The sequence below is a fragment of the Daldinia vernicosa genome (genome assembly GCF_022497035.1).
Source record: "Daldinia vernicosa strain CBS 139.73 unplaced genomic scaffold F5Y00scaffold_53, whole genome shotgun sequence".
In the NCBI taxonomy this organism is placed as follows: domain Eukaryota; kingdom Fungi; phylum Ascomycota; class Sordariomycetes; order Xylariales; family Hypoxylaceae; genus Daldinia; species Daldinia vernicosa.
In genome coordinates this window covers 192,197-206,334 of record NW_025953969.1, presented here as the reverse complement: position 1 = coordinate 206,334, position 14,138 = coordinate 192,197, and the positions used below count along the sequence as shown (strand labels likewise).

General features: G+C 48.1%; 5 protein-coding genes across 5 annotated transcripts; 4 read left to right on the top strand and 1 right to left on the bottom strand.

The window, feature by feature from the left end:
* Positions 1-1,334: 1,334 nt before the first annotated feature.
* On the top strand, positions 1,335-3,774 carry F5Y00DRAFT_245837 (MFS general substrate transporter). Its single transcript, XM_048009036.1, has 3 exons — positions 1,335-2,427; positions 2,518-2,955; positions 3,030-3,774. Exons 1-3 carry the CDS (start codon positions 1,596-1,598, stop codon positions 3,593-3,595), a joined length of 1,836 nt encoding a protein of 611 aa, XP_047861652.1. The 5' UTR covers positions 1,335-1,595; the 3' UTR covers positions 3,596-3,774.
* Positions 3,775-4,461: 687 nt separating this feature from the next.
* Positions 4,462-5,058, top strand: F5Y00DRAFT_265356 (uncharacterized protein; the record flags this gene model as incomplete). The annotated part of the gene is made up of 1 exon (XM_048011779.1): positions 4,462-5,058. The coding sequence occupies one exon, from the start codon at positions 4,462-4,464 to the stop codon at positions 5,056-5,058; it is 597 nt and encodes a 198-aa protein (XP_047861651.1).
* A 1,546-nt stretch (positions 5,059-6,604) lies between these two features.
* Positions 6,605-8,607, top strand: F5Y00DRAFT_164423 (acid protease). The gene is made up of 2 exons (XM_048004762.1): positions 6,605-7,313; positions 7,395-8,607. The coding sequence occupies exons 1-2, from the start codon at positions 7,004-7,006 to the stop codon at positions 8,540-8,542; spliced, it is 1,458 nt and encodes a 485-aa protein (XP_047861650.1). The 5' UTR covers positions 6,605-7,003; the 3' UTR covers positions 8,543-8,607.
* A 646-nt stretch (positions 8,608-9,253) lies between these two features.
* Positions 9,254-12,125, top strand: F5Y00DRAFT_164411 (translation elongation factor G). The gene is made up of 4 exons (XM_048004761.1): positions 9,254-9,587; positions 9,665-9,776; positions 9,839-11,862; positions 11,946-12,125. Exons 1-4 carry the CDS (start codon positions 9,376-9,378, stop codon positions 11,998-12,000), a joined length of 2,403 nt encoding a protein of 800 aa, XP_047861649.1. The 5' UTR covers positions 9,254-9,375; the 3' UTR covers positions 12,001-12,125.
* Positions 12,126-12,571: 446 nt separating this feature from the next.
* Positions 12,572-13,926, bottom strand: F5Y00DRAFT_164408 (Isocitrate/isopropylmalate dehydrogenase). The gene is made up of 2 exons (XM_048004760.1): positions 13,824-13,926; positions 12,572-13,731 (listed from the first exon to the last, which is right to left on the bottom strand). Exons 1-2 carry the CDS (start codon positions 13,846-13,848, stop codon positions 12,668-12,670), a joined length of 1,089 nt encoding a protein of 362 aa, XP_047861648.1. The 5' UTR covers positions 13,849-13,926; the 3' UTR covers positions 12,572-12,667.
* Positions 13,927-14,138: the final 212 nt, after the last annotated feature.

The following is a 14,138-nucleotide window of genomic DNA, read 5'->3' as shown; positions in this document are numbered from 1 at the left end:
TAAAATCATATATGAAATCATCGTGTTTTAGTTGAAATAGGTGGGCTTTAATGGTGTGGCTCATTTATTTTGGCCAGGGCCTGGGAAGCAAGCCCAAGGTGTGGATCCGTCACCACTGGGCACGGACCACCACTCGTGAGGACTCACTGGTCCACGAGTAGAGATGCATACAAATTGTAATTAGCATTCTAGATAGATTCCTCCCTTTTACTTAATCAATCATACAACACTACGAGACCTATTTAGATACGTATTACCATTGTAATATTGTATCACGGGTCCTTGTGTTGTGATACTAAGACGCACAGCGTCACCATTGGATATTAAATTATTCCAACTTACTTGTTATTGAAGCATATGTCCGTTATTAGTTTAAATCACGGATTCTAAATATATTAAAGTAGGAAAGGGGTGGGGTTATATGGCTTGAAATTGAAGTTCACTATAAAGGGTAAGGGAGTAGTAGTGGCTCACTTCACAAGCGCATGAATTAAAACAAGATGTTTAAATATGAGTTTTTTTAAGAGTCTTAATAAAAAAACCTAGGATCTCTCAGTGCGGTGAAGGTAGATTATATACGAGAGACTACTCTGGAAAACGGTGATGAAAAAAACAGTTTATCAAACACATAGGCACCGCTTATGTTCATTATACCTACTACCTACCTACATATACCAAACCTATAAGACTTGATATCGCAGAAGAAATCAACTATTGTATTTGATAGCACGTTATTGAGATTAGTTAATAAAAAATACAATATCATTCATTAAGGGGGCTAAAACAGAGGGCTGAGGGCTAGCAACGACTTTCGAATTTGTCCATTAGTTGAAGATACGAAGAGATTATAAAACAGGATTGTTAAAAGCGACCCACCGATTAACAATCTATTTCTTTAAGTTCCTAGTGTAGATAGTTTAATGCTGCAGGAATACTCATCGGTGGCGAACTGGTCAGTTAATTTTACATAGCAATGAGGTGACCGGCCAAGACGCCAAGTCCATCTCCCCGATATGTAACAATTGTGGTGCTCAAGCGAAAGCATCACCGGAATACAACCCCTACACCGCAGACGAAATAATCTAGACTTATTCTAGACTTATAGTCTAGACTTATAATCTAGACTTAGTGGATAATAGATACGGCGTGCTTCAATTCTTATCTTCGAATGTTATATCCGTTGCTGACGCCGGATGTAGGCAAATACAATATCCTACTAGTTGAATCGTAAACCCAGCGGTGTAAATCGGTCGTGATTGGCCACAAGGAGAAATCTCCTGATATAGTTCCGTTAGTAGTCCGCGATGGGTTTCATTCCCATTGCAAACATTTACCTTGTAGCCATTCACATCACGATCTATGACGTGGGGAAGGGTACACTCCACCATGAGAACCTGTATCTCTAATGCAAGGTGAACAATAGCACGTCCGGCTGGTCTCCGATGCCAACCAAAACTTTACTCGACTCCACCGGGACCGAAATTCGTCTTATAAAAATGCACTTGACACTTCGGTACTCCCACCGAGGGGGACCTTAAGGTCTTACTAAACCTAAAGGACTTGAACTTGATCCCTATCCCTCTTGTTAATTTACTATGGATCATAATCCTTCGCGCCCGCTGCCAGACGCTGATTTCTACCATGACGCAGGCGTAGAAACGCCATATATGGGTCTAGGCCTAGAAACGGGAGCTTTCCCTTCCGGCGTCGCTTCGCCTGATCCTCTATTAGGGTCCTCGCGTAGCAGTTACTTCTCCCTAGATCGTAAGGCTCTTGCTCAGGCTCTCGGCCAGACCCCGGACGAGAGCCAAAGCAGCCAGATTGAAGTCCAGCTACAGACACGCGACATCACCGACCACGGCCGCGATGAAGTCCTTCTTGATCCCATGTTGGAGCTCGGCGCCATAAGGAGCCGAAGCGTCGCCGGACATCATCCCGACGAGGAAACCGGCGGTAACGGAGGGGCTTCCCGTCCCGGCTTATCCCAGGGCATTCCGCCTGAGCTGCCGAATTTGGCGGCCGAGATAGTCTTCGTGTTAGTGTGCTCAGCGGGCCAACTCATCTTTGCGCTTACGTATGGTCACGCAAATATCGCACAGACAGCATTGCGCGATGCTCTTGGCCTTCCGGCTACCCAAACTCCTTGGGTATTGGGCTCTGCACTACTAGCCAGTGGATTATCGGTTATTGTTGCCGGGTCACTCGCCGATTTAGCAGCCCCGAGGCCCCTGATGGTTGGCGCCTTCTTATGGAGCGCAGCGTGGCATGCCGTCGCCGCCGGGGCCGTATCGCCCCGACTAAAGATCTTGTTTTTCGTCTCTCGTGCTATGCAGGGACTCTCGTTAGGGGTTCTTGTATCTGCGTCTATGAGCATTCTCGGCCGCGTCTACAAGCCCGGCGTTCGTAAAACGCGCGTCTTCTCGTTGAGTACGTCACGTCAGGGTGTTTCGATTTCTCGTTTTCTCCTTTGGAACCTACCTATAGCACTATTGTCATTGCTAACTGCAATTCTTATAGTGGCAGCCGGAGCCCCCTTAGGTTTTTGGTTAGGTTGCATCCATGGAGGCGCGCTGGCTGCACATCTGCCATGGCTCTTTGGAAGCACGGCTATTTTCCTAGTACTTTGCGCCGTGGCTGCGCAGATGACGCTGCCGGATCTGAGTCCTGCGAAAGATAGCAATGACATGGACGCGCCCTCGCTCCGGCAGTTTGACTACCTCGGCGCCGTGCTCTCGTCTGTGGGCTGCGGACTTTTGCTCTTCGGATTGACGCAGGGCTCTTCGGCCAATTGGAGTCCCTATACATACTCACTCATCGCGGTAGGCCTCTTGATGTTCGTCGCGTTCGCTTTTGTCGAACGCTCCGTAAAGCGACCTCTGGTCCCGAATGGCCTGTGGAAGACCCCCGGGTTTGCAGCCCTTCTCGTGGCATACTTCCTCGGATTTGGGGGTTTTAGTAAGTTTACACCGTCCCAATTTCGTCGTATTAAAAGGATGAACCAAACAAGATGTTAACAGAACTCTATCAAGCTGGCGCATGGCAATTCTACGCCGTCCAATTCTGGCAGCGCTACCAAGGCGCCAGCCCTCTCACAGTGGCGTTATACATCCTTCCGAATGGTATTGTTGGCATACTAGCAGCCTTCGTCGTGTCTAAGACGCTACACGTGTTCCCGGGGCACTGGATATTCACAGCAAGTATGATTGCTTTTGCTCTAGGGCCCGCATTCTTCCTACCGCAGACGCCGTCCACGTCGTATTGGGCGCTTTCGTTGCCGGGTGTGGCGCTGGCGACGTTCGGCCCGGACATGAGCTTTGCGGCGGCGGCCATCTTTATTACTTCTAGCGTCCCAAAATCGTACCAGGGCTCAGCCGGGGCCTTGCTGGTAACAGTACAAAACTTAACATCTGCCATCATGACGTCGATCTCGGACTCGATAGGAGTAAAGGTCGATCCGCTGCCAACAGGTGAAATAGGGCTGCAGGGGCTTAAGGCAATTTGGTGGTTCGGGCTCGCTTCCGCACTGACGGGAGCTCTCATTACAGCAACCCTAGTACGGATACCCAAGGCCGAGGAAAAGGAGCATGTACAATAAAGAACTAAGACAATGTGGGAACGCATATAGGTTACAATGAATGTTTGGTAAAACTATAGGTTATGTAGGTACTTAAGGGTTACAATAGGAATATGTGTTGGGTAGATAAAAGTTGGAAGGACTTAGAATGAACTAACCTGGAGTTCATTATCCAAGGAGTGAATAAAAACTATCTTGACTTTATCTTGGGGTGGCCTCATAGGCCGTAGGCTGAGTACCTATATGTTACGAATTATCTTCAGCCACAGGAGTTACAGTCTATACGATATATATCTAGGTTGCCTTGATATTAATAGGAAAAGAGGCTGGTTATCCTAGCCGATCAGTGTTACCCAGACACCGATGGCGTACTGTCTCTAGTATATCGATCCACAACAGTCATAGAAAACCAATACTCCTTAGTTGGACTGCTTATAGTACCCAGCTATTTTATAGCATATCGTGTGCTAGAAGCGTATATACCTTGGGTAGTTTTGGGTCGGTTCGATATATATTGCTTCGTGTAAGACAGAATAGTCTCACTAAGTATTGTGTTATGTCAAATAAGAATAGCCATAAAAGGATGCGTCCTGTTACGCCTTGAGGATCGGCTTCCCGTGGTACAATGGCCGGTATGGCGGCCCTCTCGGCGGCGTAGTCCAACGGAAAGGAGTATGCCAAATGTTGTACCTCCATATGGTTTCGATGATAATTCTCGAGAATGGTTTAAAGAGAATAGTAAAAGCCTGTCCGTCTCCTAGAAGTGAATGCCTGCCTTGTCTGTCCGTTAATGTGCCTACACTATCAAGGTATACTAACGACTTACCCTATATCAATCCACAGTCTATGAAGAGAGAAATATAGCAGCATAATACACCATAAGAAACATGGTCGAAATGCGACGCTACGAAGGAATATGGCGGAAGCGCGATGTGCTACCATTTTGGATTTTACAAATCCTCCTTATGCATATCTGTATTGTCGCTGCGGTCTTACTTTTCGTTGGCGCGTCCTCCGTAGAGCGGCAGCAGAGCAAGCTTGACTCGTCTGGTCTCTTTACGATCGTGTACTTAGGCTACGAGGCAGATGACCTAGTCAAGTACGCGCGGATCATGGGAATTGTCATGCTCGTCCTCGGTATCGGTACTCTTATCTTTGACATTATTGAGATTGTGCTATACGTCCGGGGCCGGTTGAATCCAGTTATACTGCTCTCATGCGCATGTATCAAGACTCTGATCTGGAGCGCATACTTCATCACTGCTATCATCGCCATAGCAGCCGGTTCCATTTTCGGTGTATTGGGTTTATTGATAGGCATAGTACCCGTGGCGACGAACATTGCGCAACTCGCCTGGGGCATCATATACACGAACCGCGAACGAAACGGCCAGCTCTCAAACCGGTCTAAGCACAAGTCCATCAGAGACGACGGGAGTTACGATATGGTGTACGATATTAGAGACCGATGGAACTATTTTTGAGAAGCATGGCAAACTATATTAGAAAACCGTATTATAACGTGGAGCGGGCCTTTAAGGGGATATTTTGGTGGATGGTAAATGAGCATTTATCGACCATCTCTCGGATGGGGGTTAAGCATGTAAACGTAACTGAGCTGATAGAATAGATCGCGAGTGTACCTATAACGACTAAGCCCTCACATAGGCGCCCTCGGAGTTTTGAGTCTGTTATGCCTGACATAAGGGGTTGAGCGTAGGTCGAACACGTCTCAGCCTCCTTGTTCGAGTTCCTTAATAAGAATTGATGCTGAGATAAAAAAGGGTGACGATGTACATATCAGCGTTTCAGCTGCCAAGATTCTAGACTTCCGTTGTTTCAACGCCCCGCCACAGCTGAAATTCTACATACATAGTAGTATCGTTAAATATTGGACGTAGACATACCGGACGTAGACTCCAAAAGGATGCCTATGACTAGGCCGTTAAGTTGAGTACCTCCTAAATATTCGGTAAGGCGGCATCGCGAACGTAGCCGCATACATATCATACCTCCATGTCTCCATATGTACCTCTAACCTGAGGCCTAAGGCCTAAGGGTGGCTTAGCAGACATTGTCGCATCTTGAATTCGCATGAGCCAATGAGTTATTGAGCATGTTGTGCATCCGAATTTCTGTCCATCGGGTTACGAAAACACCGTACTCCCAGTGACTTCCTATTTCATAGTCATAGGTATTTATAGAGCTTGATGTGAAAGTGATTTCAATTTTTCTAAGCACTATTTGGTTGTAAGAGTATGCCTCGTGTAGCTCGTGGCATCGCGTACATAGTAAAAAAGACCATCGCAGAAGCGTTAGTAGGCGCAGCGGATGGCGTCAGATTAGAGACACCCTAGAGAGCGTATGTAGGATGAGAAGGTTGGCTGGGAGAGTCTGTCTAATAAGCTCCAAATGGTAGATGCTGAACGTTGTCGTTGCTCAATGCTCAATGACGATGAATAAGTGTATTCTATAATTGTATGTCGCTCGTGTAAAAGTTAGTGCAACAGTTAGGGATATAGTGACTATAAATTGTACCTGTTGTACCTACAATACGGTTGATTTCGCCTTTGCTGCGCCTCTTGATTTACCGGCTTAACCCCTGTATTAAGCAACCTTATTGCCCCTAGTTGCCCTCGCTGCCTCGGGAAACCGGCAGATTAGTACAAAGGTACTGCGTCAGTATGGTTGTGTGTAGCAGCAACCGCGCAATGAAATGCAGATCTAATCCAGGCGCTTCGTCATCTTATAGCCACTTTCTGTCCTCGGGCCCTTTTTAAAAATTATTTCTACTTATTACATCTTCCTTTCGACTCTCGACTTTACCTAATTTAACTAATAAATTTTTGCTAGCTGTTAGTAGCTCGATCGCACTGCCGCAATAACATCAGGGAGTTTGTTTTTGTTCTTGTTCTCGGCGAGTAATTGAAGCTGGGGGGGTTTTTTTATAGCACGTCCTGACCCATCGTTCCCGCCACTTTAAGGTTATCAGCCGTTGGTTCCGATCAGTTTAATCATCTTGGCATCTCCTTGGCATCCGGGCCGGTTCCTGGGGTTTAACGTCTCGTCTCATTCTTTGTTTGTTACTTGTCTGTTGCATTACCTACCTCCTATTCATTCACTTCAGTCACACCTTACCTGTCTTTTTTGCTAGCCGCTGGCGTCTGCCTAGTTTCCTTCTTATTATACTATTCATTCTTGGCTCCCATTGTCTTTCGTTTGCTCTTTTCCCCTTCTTTTTTGCATTCCCATAAGATATAGCCAATTCGACGACCCTGAACAACTGGCTTGCTTGGGTTACCCCACGAAAACTCTTGGCTAATACCTAATTCCCCGGGTACCTACTCCAAAATATCTACGATCATCTATCCGAGACCTTTTAGCGGCTGCGGTGCAACCTATTCTGCTAGATCCTTTTAGATCCGAACTATGAAAGCTGTCGCGACCTTTGCGGCCGGCGCATTAGTCGCTTCCGTCGCTCGGGCGCAAGTTGTCCAATGGGATATACACAGGAGGCAAACAGGAACTAAGATCGTGAGGCGACAAGATGGAACAGTTACAGAGGTTATCACCAACGAGAAACTTAGAGGGGGTTATTTTGCCTCTTGTGCAGTTGGCACTCCTCCCCAGAACTTAACATTACAGCTGGATACCGGATCAAGCGACATCTGGGTACCCTCGAGCAGCTCTAGCGTCTGCCAAGAAACTACCGATAATGCAGGCTGCAGTCTGGGATCTTGTAAGTGACTATGTAGCGGACGAACAAATAAGAGATATCCCGAGTTCATCGTAGCTAACTAAACGTTCTTAATATTTCCAGTTGACGAAAGCGATTCTACATCCTTCTCCGTCGTGGGGCAAAATCAATTTAGCATTTCTTATGTCGACGGTAGTCACTCGAAAGGCGATTATATCGCCGAGACGTTTGCAATCGGCGACGCCACCTTGACCAATATGACTATGGGTCTTGGTGTCAATACTGATATTCCGTACGGCCTCGTTGGCGTGGGATATGTAGCGAGCGAGGCTATTGTCGGTAGCACCCGTTCTACTTCTTCTACATATGACAACCTCCCAGTAAAAATGCAGAAGCAGGGGCTTATTGCTACCAATGCGTATAGCTTGTGGTTAAATGATCTAGATGCGAGCAAAGGTAGTATATTGTTCGGCGGAATCGATACCGAGAAGTACCATGGCGATCTTACCCGAATAAACATTTATAAAGACTCGCGTTCTGGAGTTTTTTCGTCCTTTACCGTCGCTCTAACGTCAGTACAAGCGTCATCTCCATCAGGAACCGACTCTCTCTCTTCCGAGTTTCCCATTCCCGTCGTCCTCGACTCTGGCACTACATTCAGTTACTTGCCAACAGACCTAGCAGAACAGATCTGGCAGGAGGTAGGCGCTAATTATTACGATGAAGTGAACCTTCCGCTACTCCCCTGTAGCATGGCAAATAGTCAAGGTCATTTCTCCTTTGGGTTCGGCGGTTCTGGCGGTCCAGTCATCAACGTTACGATGGACGAGCTTGTTCTACCCCTGAATGGTGTTAGCAAGTTTGAAGATGGTCCAAACGAAGGGGAAGTGATCTGTCAATTCGGTATCCAAAATTTCAGCAGCAGCAGCGCAACATTCCTTCTAGGAGATACTTTCCTACGGTCGGCTTACGTGGTCTACGACTTGGTTAACAATGAAGTTGCGATTGCGCCTACAGACTTCAACTCCACCACATCCAACATTGTCGCATTCCCCAGCCTTGGTGCTCAAATTCCTTCGGCTACCGCGGCGCCTAACCAAGCCGAGGTAACCCAGAGCAGCTCTCTCGAGACACCGTCGTACGGTGCCAGCGGCGGCTTTCATGATTCTGCCGCCTCACTACCGCCTCCCTTAGATTGGTCTAGGATAGCCATCATGGGAGCCAGTATGGGTCTAATGATGGTCGGCAGTGGATTTTTCCTCCTTTTCTAAAAGGAGTTCTCATATATTCAGAGCGTCTGGGACCAGATCACAGGGCGCCGCCATCTATTTACCATCGTCTTTATTTATCTATATATATATTAAGCCGAACAAGCACTTTCTAGACAAGACTCAAGGCTGATCATTTGGCATTTGGAGTGTACCTACGGTTCATAATCCGGTCTATAGATCGGTTGGGTTTCATAGGGCACTGGAAAGCAAATAAGGACGGCTGCAATGCTGGGAATTTGGTGATGGATACTGAACTAGACTCAAGTAGACGAGTTTGGGTAACATTGGCAGGAAATAGGAGACTCCATCGTCGCTCCCATATGTACATAGAGGTGGGCAAGATAAAGGTCCTTATTTCTGCTAAAGTCTGTACATATCAATGGTTACCTGTATAGTATCACCGCCTGAGTTAGATAGACTATTGATAATTCAGCTAGATAATAACTGACATATTTTAGAGGCAGCAAACAACAGTTTCAAAGTTGACGATCAAGTTGAGATATAAAGAATACTGATAACAGCTGTGTCAATATTGATACATAGGTAGGTACCTAAGTATTGTACCTGTACCTACTTCATTAGAAACTTTAATTTTCTGGGGGATGTGGAATTGACGCGCTGTGAGTGGTCACTGAGGGGCGGGATTTAGCTCCCCGATAAGTCGTTATCTCTTTCCAATTGCCCCAAAAATTTCTTAGACTTCGCTTTCGTCGGTATCGAGAAATAGAAAATATTAAACACCAGGTCCACGGCAGCCAATATTTACTTCTGTTTCTTTACCCTTTGCCGCCTTAAACTCATTCGTTTCTGCATTCCCTTACGTGTTAAGAATCATGAGGGTGCAGCGTGCCGTGGCTGTCCTCAATGACGGCCGAATTTTAGGGTCGAGATGCAACGCTCGATTTCTCAGTGTGGGCTCCAGAATTCCCGGGTCTCGTTCTCCTGGTCCATTGATCGCTGCCCCATTGCGTGTAGAAGGTAGAAGATACTTCAACCTGACGAAGCCAAGATATGCCGCAGCCGCCTCCGCCGCCGCCAGCGCAGCGTAAGCTTCCCTATACTATCCCGAGCGTGTTATAGGATGATAGTGAGGTGGCCGACTGACTGATGTCCGGTCGACAGGTTGAAGAAAGCTGCCGAGGATGCGGCGAGCCTTACACCTGAAGCCGTCTTCGCCAAGATGAGCCCAGAAGAAAAGAAGCGGTTATCCAGAGTGCGCAACATTGGTATCGCTGTACGTCGCAACCAACTTCTATAAGAAAACGTTAGGCGGGGTTATGCTAAACTTTGGCATAGGCACACATCGACAGCGGAAAGACCACTGCTACCGAACGTGTACTATTCTATACGGGACGAATTAAGGCTATTCACGAAGTGCGAGGTAGAGATGGCGCAGGCGCTAAGATGGACTCTATGGAGCTCGAGCGAGAGAAGGGAATCACCATTCAGTCCGCTGCTACGTTCTGTGACTGGAAGAAAGTAGAGGATGGGGAGGAACATACTTATCACATCAACTTGATCGATACACCAGGACATATTGATTTTACCATCGAGGTCGAACGCGCCCTGAGAGTTCTGGACGGAGCCGTCATGATTCTTTGCGCTGTCAGCGGCGTTCAGTCCCAAACTATTACCGTAGATAGGCAGATGAAGCGATACAACATTCCCCGAATCAGTTTCGTGAACAAGATGGACCGAATGGGTGCCAACCCTTGGAAGGCCGTCGAGCAGATCAACTCCAAGTTAAAGATCCCTGCGGCAGCTATTCAAATACCGATTGGTGCCGAGGACCAGTTCAAGGGAGTTGTCGACCTGATAGGCATGAAAGCCATCTATAGCGAAGGACCCAAGGGAACAATCGTTCGAACTGGTCCTATCCCCGAGGACCTAAAGGAGCTTGCGGAGCAGAAACGCCAGGAACTGATCGAGAAACTGGCAGATGTTGATGACGAGATTGCTGAAATTTTCCTGGAAGAAGGTACCCCGTCCAACGAGCAGATCATGGCCGCCATCCGAAGGGCGACTATCGCTCTGAAGTTCACGCCCGTTATGATGGGTTCTGCTTTGGCCGACAAATCTATCCAACCCCTGCTTGACGCTGTTTGTGACTACCTGCCTAACCCCGCCGACGTTAAGAATGTGGCCTTAGATCGCACCAAGAATGAGGCGGAAACTCAACTGGTCCCCTATAACTCGCTACCGTTTGTTGGTCTAGCTTTCAAGCTCGAAGAAAACAATTATGGCCAGCTCACCTATATCCGAGTCTACCAGGGTACCCTGAAGAAGGGCACTTATCTCTTCAACTCACGGACCGACAAGAAGGTCAGAATTCCCCGAATCGTGCGGATGCATTCAAACGAGATGGAAGATGTCAATGAGATCGGTGCCGGTGAGATTTGTGCCGTATTTGGTGTCGAGTGCGCTTCGGGCGATACGTTCACAGACGGAAACTTGCCATATACCATGTCTTCTATGTTCGTACCCGATGCGGTCATGTCGCTTTCTATTAAGCCCAAGAAAAGCACGGACGCCGACAATTTCAGTAAGGCGATGAACCGATTCCAACGTGAAGACCCTACCTTCAGATTATTTGTCGATGAGGAAAGCGAAGAGACCATCATCTCAGGTATGGGCGAGTTACACTTAGAAATTTACATCGAGCGTCTACGACGAGAATACAAGGTCGACTGTATCACTGGTCAACCCCGAGTGGCATACCGTGAGACCATCAGCAACAGAGCCGATTTCGACTACCTACTAAAGAGACAGACTGGTGGACCTGGTGATTTTGCTCGTGTCGGCGGATGGATCGAACCGAACGAGGAGCCGGAGAAGAACAGCTTCTCCAACCAGGTTGTGGGCGGTGCTATTCCGGACAAGTTCATCTCAGCCTGTGCTAAAGGTTTCGAGGTCGCTTGTGAGAAGGGTCCTCTACTTGGTCACAAGGTTATCGGAGCTCGCATGGTGGTGAACGATGGTGCGACACACGTCACAGATTCTTCTGATTTTGCCTTCAGTCTGGCAGCACAGATGGCATTCCGCAAGACCTTCCCGGAGGCCGGTGGTCAAGTGCTAGAGCCGCTGATGAAGACGACCATTATGGCGCCCAACGAGTTTCAGGGCAACATCCTCATGCTGATGAACAAGCGTAACGCGACTATCATTGACACAGAGATCGGTACCGAGGACTTTACGCTGATTGCAGACTGCAGCTTGAATGCCATGTTCGGCTTCAGCACGCAGCTAAGAGCGGCTACTCAAGGAAAGGGAGAATTTAGCATGGAGTTTTCTCATTATGCGCCTGCGCCGCCGCATCTACAGTACGTTTCATTCCTTACTTTCCAGACTGATATTTTACGGTGTGAATATGATTTGATGGGCTTTGCTAACGATTTACCTACAGGAAGGAGTTGGTCGCCAAGTACGAGAAGGAGCTTGAGGCTAAGAGGACTAAGTAGACTTCGTCTATCGACGGGGTTCCATCTTGGGGTCTGGTGGTTAGTAGATGGCTCTCAAAACACATCCGCACTAGATATACTCGACTATGCTCTTGACTGGGCAAGCAAATGCTTCTACTGTCTTATCATCGACGACTTGGTCGATATAGGGCAAGTACGTCTAGGATTTCGAAGGGGCCTACCCATACCCTGAAGCCACGACTATAATTGGCTATGGGGTGTATAACACAACGTGATAGCATACTTCGATATGCAAATAGAACCTGTATATAAAGTATCTATGCACAACGTCGGAACTGGGGATATGACCGGGCGGCTGGGTACGTTTACATTCGGGCTCGTGCTCGCGCTCATGAAGGATGAAATGATTTCGGTATCTACTTCTAAAGAGCGAGGTTATATAGCTCGGTGTATAGAGTATGGGACCCAGGATATACAAAAAATAAAAACCTCTTCCCTCTAGTTGTTTTTCCATGAAGCTTTGAAATCTTTTTGATTGGTATCATTGAGTCTAGATGATAACTTTTGGTATGTTCTCCTTGATTCCTTTTTCGGCTCCATTTCCTTTTCATATTCCTCACATTTAACATGACAAACGTTCATCGTCACTTACCATATATACTTAGGTACTTGGCCAACCTCACTGAGAAACAGAATCAGTGTGTATCTACAACTTCTTTAGAATATCCTGCACAACCTCCTCCGTCGTAGCCTTTCCGCCTAAGTCGGGCGTCAACAATTTTCCTTCCTCGAGGTTAGCATCGACAGCAGCATAAATCTTGGCTGCGGCAGCCTCCTCATTTAGAAACTCGAGCATGAGCGCAGTGCTGCGTAGAGTAGCGATGGGGTTCGCAATGCCTTTGCCCTCGATGTCGGGCGCACTACCGTGGCACGGCTCACCAATCGCGAAACCCTCGCCTACGTTGGCCGAAGGTACTAATCCTAGGGAGCCGACGAGAGCTGCGGCACCGTCAGATAGGATATCGCCGTACAGGTTTGGTGCGACGATGACGTCGTAGGCTTCGGGCTGGCGGAATAGCTTGTACACCATGCTATCGACGATCTGCTCCTCGATTGTTACAGCGGAAGCAAAGCGCGGTACAGACAGAGCGGCGCGCGATGCGGTGCGGAACAGCCCGTCGGTTTGGGATAGAACATTGGATTTGTGGGTTATGGTTACAAGGGGATGTGAGTGGATGGACGAGGAAGACGAGGAAGAGTCGCGGATCTTCTGGCGGCGCAGAGCGATCTCGCCGGCCATGGTAGCAATACGGCTAGATGCACGCTCTGAAATGCGCTTGATAGCCTCGGCGTACTTTCCGCCCTCGCTGTCCGGGCGCTCAATAGTGCGCTCCTCCTTCACGTACAAGTCTTCGGTGTTCTCGCGCACAATAACCATATCGATGGGCTTAGCGGCGGTGCGAACGCTCTTGACAGGGCGCACGTTGGCGTAAAGGTCGAGCTTCTTGCGCAGAGCGACAATGGGCGAGGAGTAGCCTTTCACGGCCGTAGTAGGCGAGGACACGGCGCCGAAGAGCGCGCCGTCGCATTCATTGCGCAAGACATCGACGGTACGGTCGGGTAGAGCGGCGCCCGTCTTCTCGAAGGTCTCGAATCCGGCGTATAAGTCGGAGAATTCGAATTTGAGCCCGAGCGACGACGGGAGGGCCTCGAGAATCCGACGGCCGGCGGGGATGACTTCGCGGCCAATACCGTCGCCGGGGATGAGACCTGTTTGCGGAGCGATTGCGGGTTAGAATGCGTGTAGTTTATTAATTGGTGGAAATATCGAGGTTTATATTGACGTGTAGTTATTTACTGACCTATTCTAAGCACGCGGGAGGCCATGGTGCAAGTTCAATTGAGTTGCGGATAATGCGTGGTGTTTGGTTAACAAGTCGCAAAGCTAAATGAAGCTTAATGGAGCTTCTGTCTACAAAATTTCTGGTGGTGGGGTCTATACCCTGGCCGGGATCGGAGGGGTTATTTCAGGGGATTACTTGAGACTTGAGTAGGTAGGTAAGGTACATGCCCGATGTACATATTAAAATAGCCCATCGCTTTGGCCTGCAGCAAACGACTTACCTTAGGTTAGGTACCTAACCTACATCAACGATGCACCACGGCAGTTTAGATGC

Excerpts from the sequence above, each read along its gene's own strand:
- F5Y00DRAFT_164423 (XM_048004762.1), top strand. The coding sequence starts at position 7,004 with ATGAAAGCTGTCGCGACCTTTGCGGCCGGCGCATTAGTCGCTTCCGTC. Across the intron at positions 7,314-7,394 it reads AGGCTGCAGTCTGGGATCTT|TTGACGAAAGCGATTCTACA; the intron begins GTAAGTGACTAT and ends TAATATTTCCAG.
- F5Y00DRAFT_245837 (XM_048009036.1), top strand. The coding sequence starts at position 1,596 with ATGGATCATAATCCTTCGCGCCCGCTGCCAGACGCTGATTTCTACCAT. Across the intron at positions 2,428-2,517 it reads AACGCGCGTCTTCTCGTTGA|TGGCAGCCGGAGCCCCCTTA; the intron begins GTACGTCACGTC and ends CAATTCTTATAG. Across the intron at positions 2,956-3,029 it reads CCTCGGATTTGGGGGTTTTA|CTGGCGCATGGCAATTCTAC; the intron begins GTAAGTTTACAC and ends AACTCTATCAAG.
- F5Y00DRAFT_164411 (XM_048004761.1), top strand. The coding sequence starts at position 9,376 with ATGAGGGTGCAGCGTGCCGTGGCTGTCCTCAATGACGGCCGAATTTTA. Across the intron at positions 9,588-9,664 it reads TCCGCCGCCGCCAGCGCAGC|GTTGAAGAAAGCTGCCGAGG; the intron begins GTAAGCTTCCCT and ends TCCGGTCGACAG. Across the intron at positions 11,863-11,945 it reads CCTGCGCCGCCGCATCTACA|GAAGGAGTTGGTCGCCAAGT; the intron begins GTACGTTTCATT and ends ATTTACCTACAG.
- F5Y00DRAFT_164408 (XM_048004760.1), bottom strand. The coding sequence starts at position 13,848 with ATGGCCTCCCGCGTGCTTAGAATAG. Across the intron at positions 13,732-13,823 it reads CTCCCGCGTGCTTAGAATAG|GTCTCATCCCCGGCGACGGT; the intron begins GTCAGTAAATAA and ends CTCCGCAAACAG.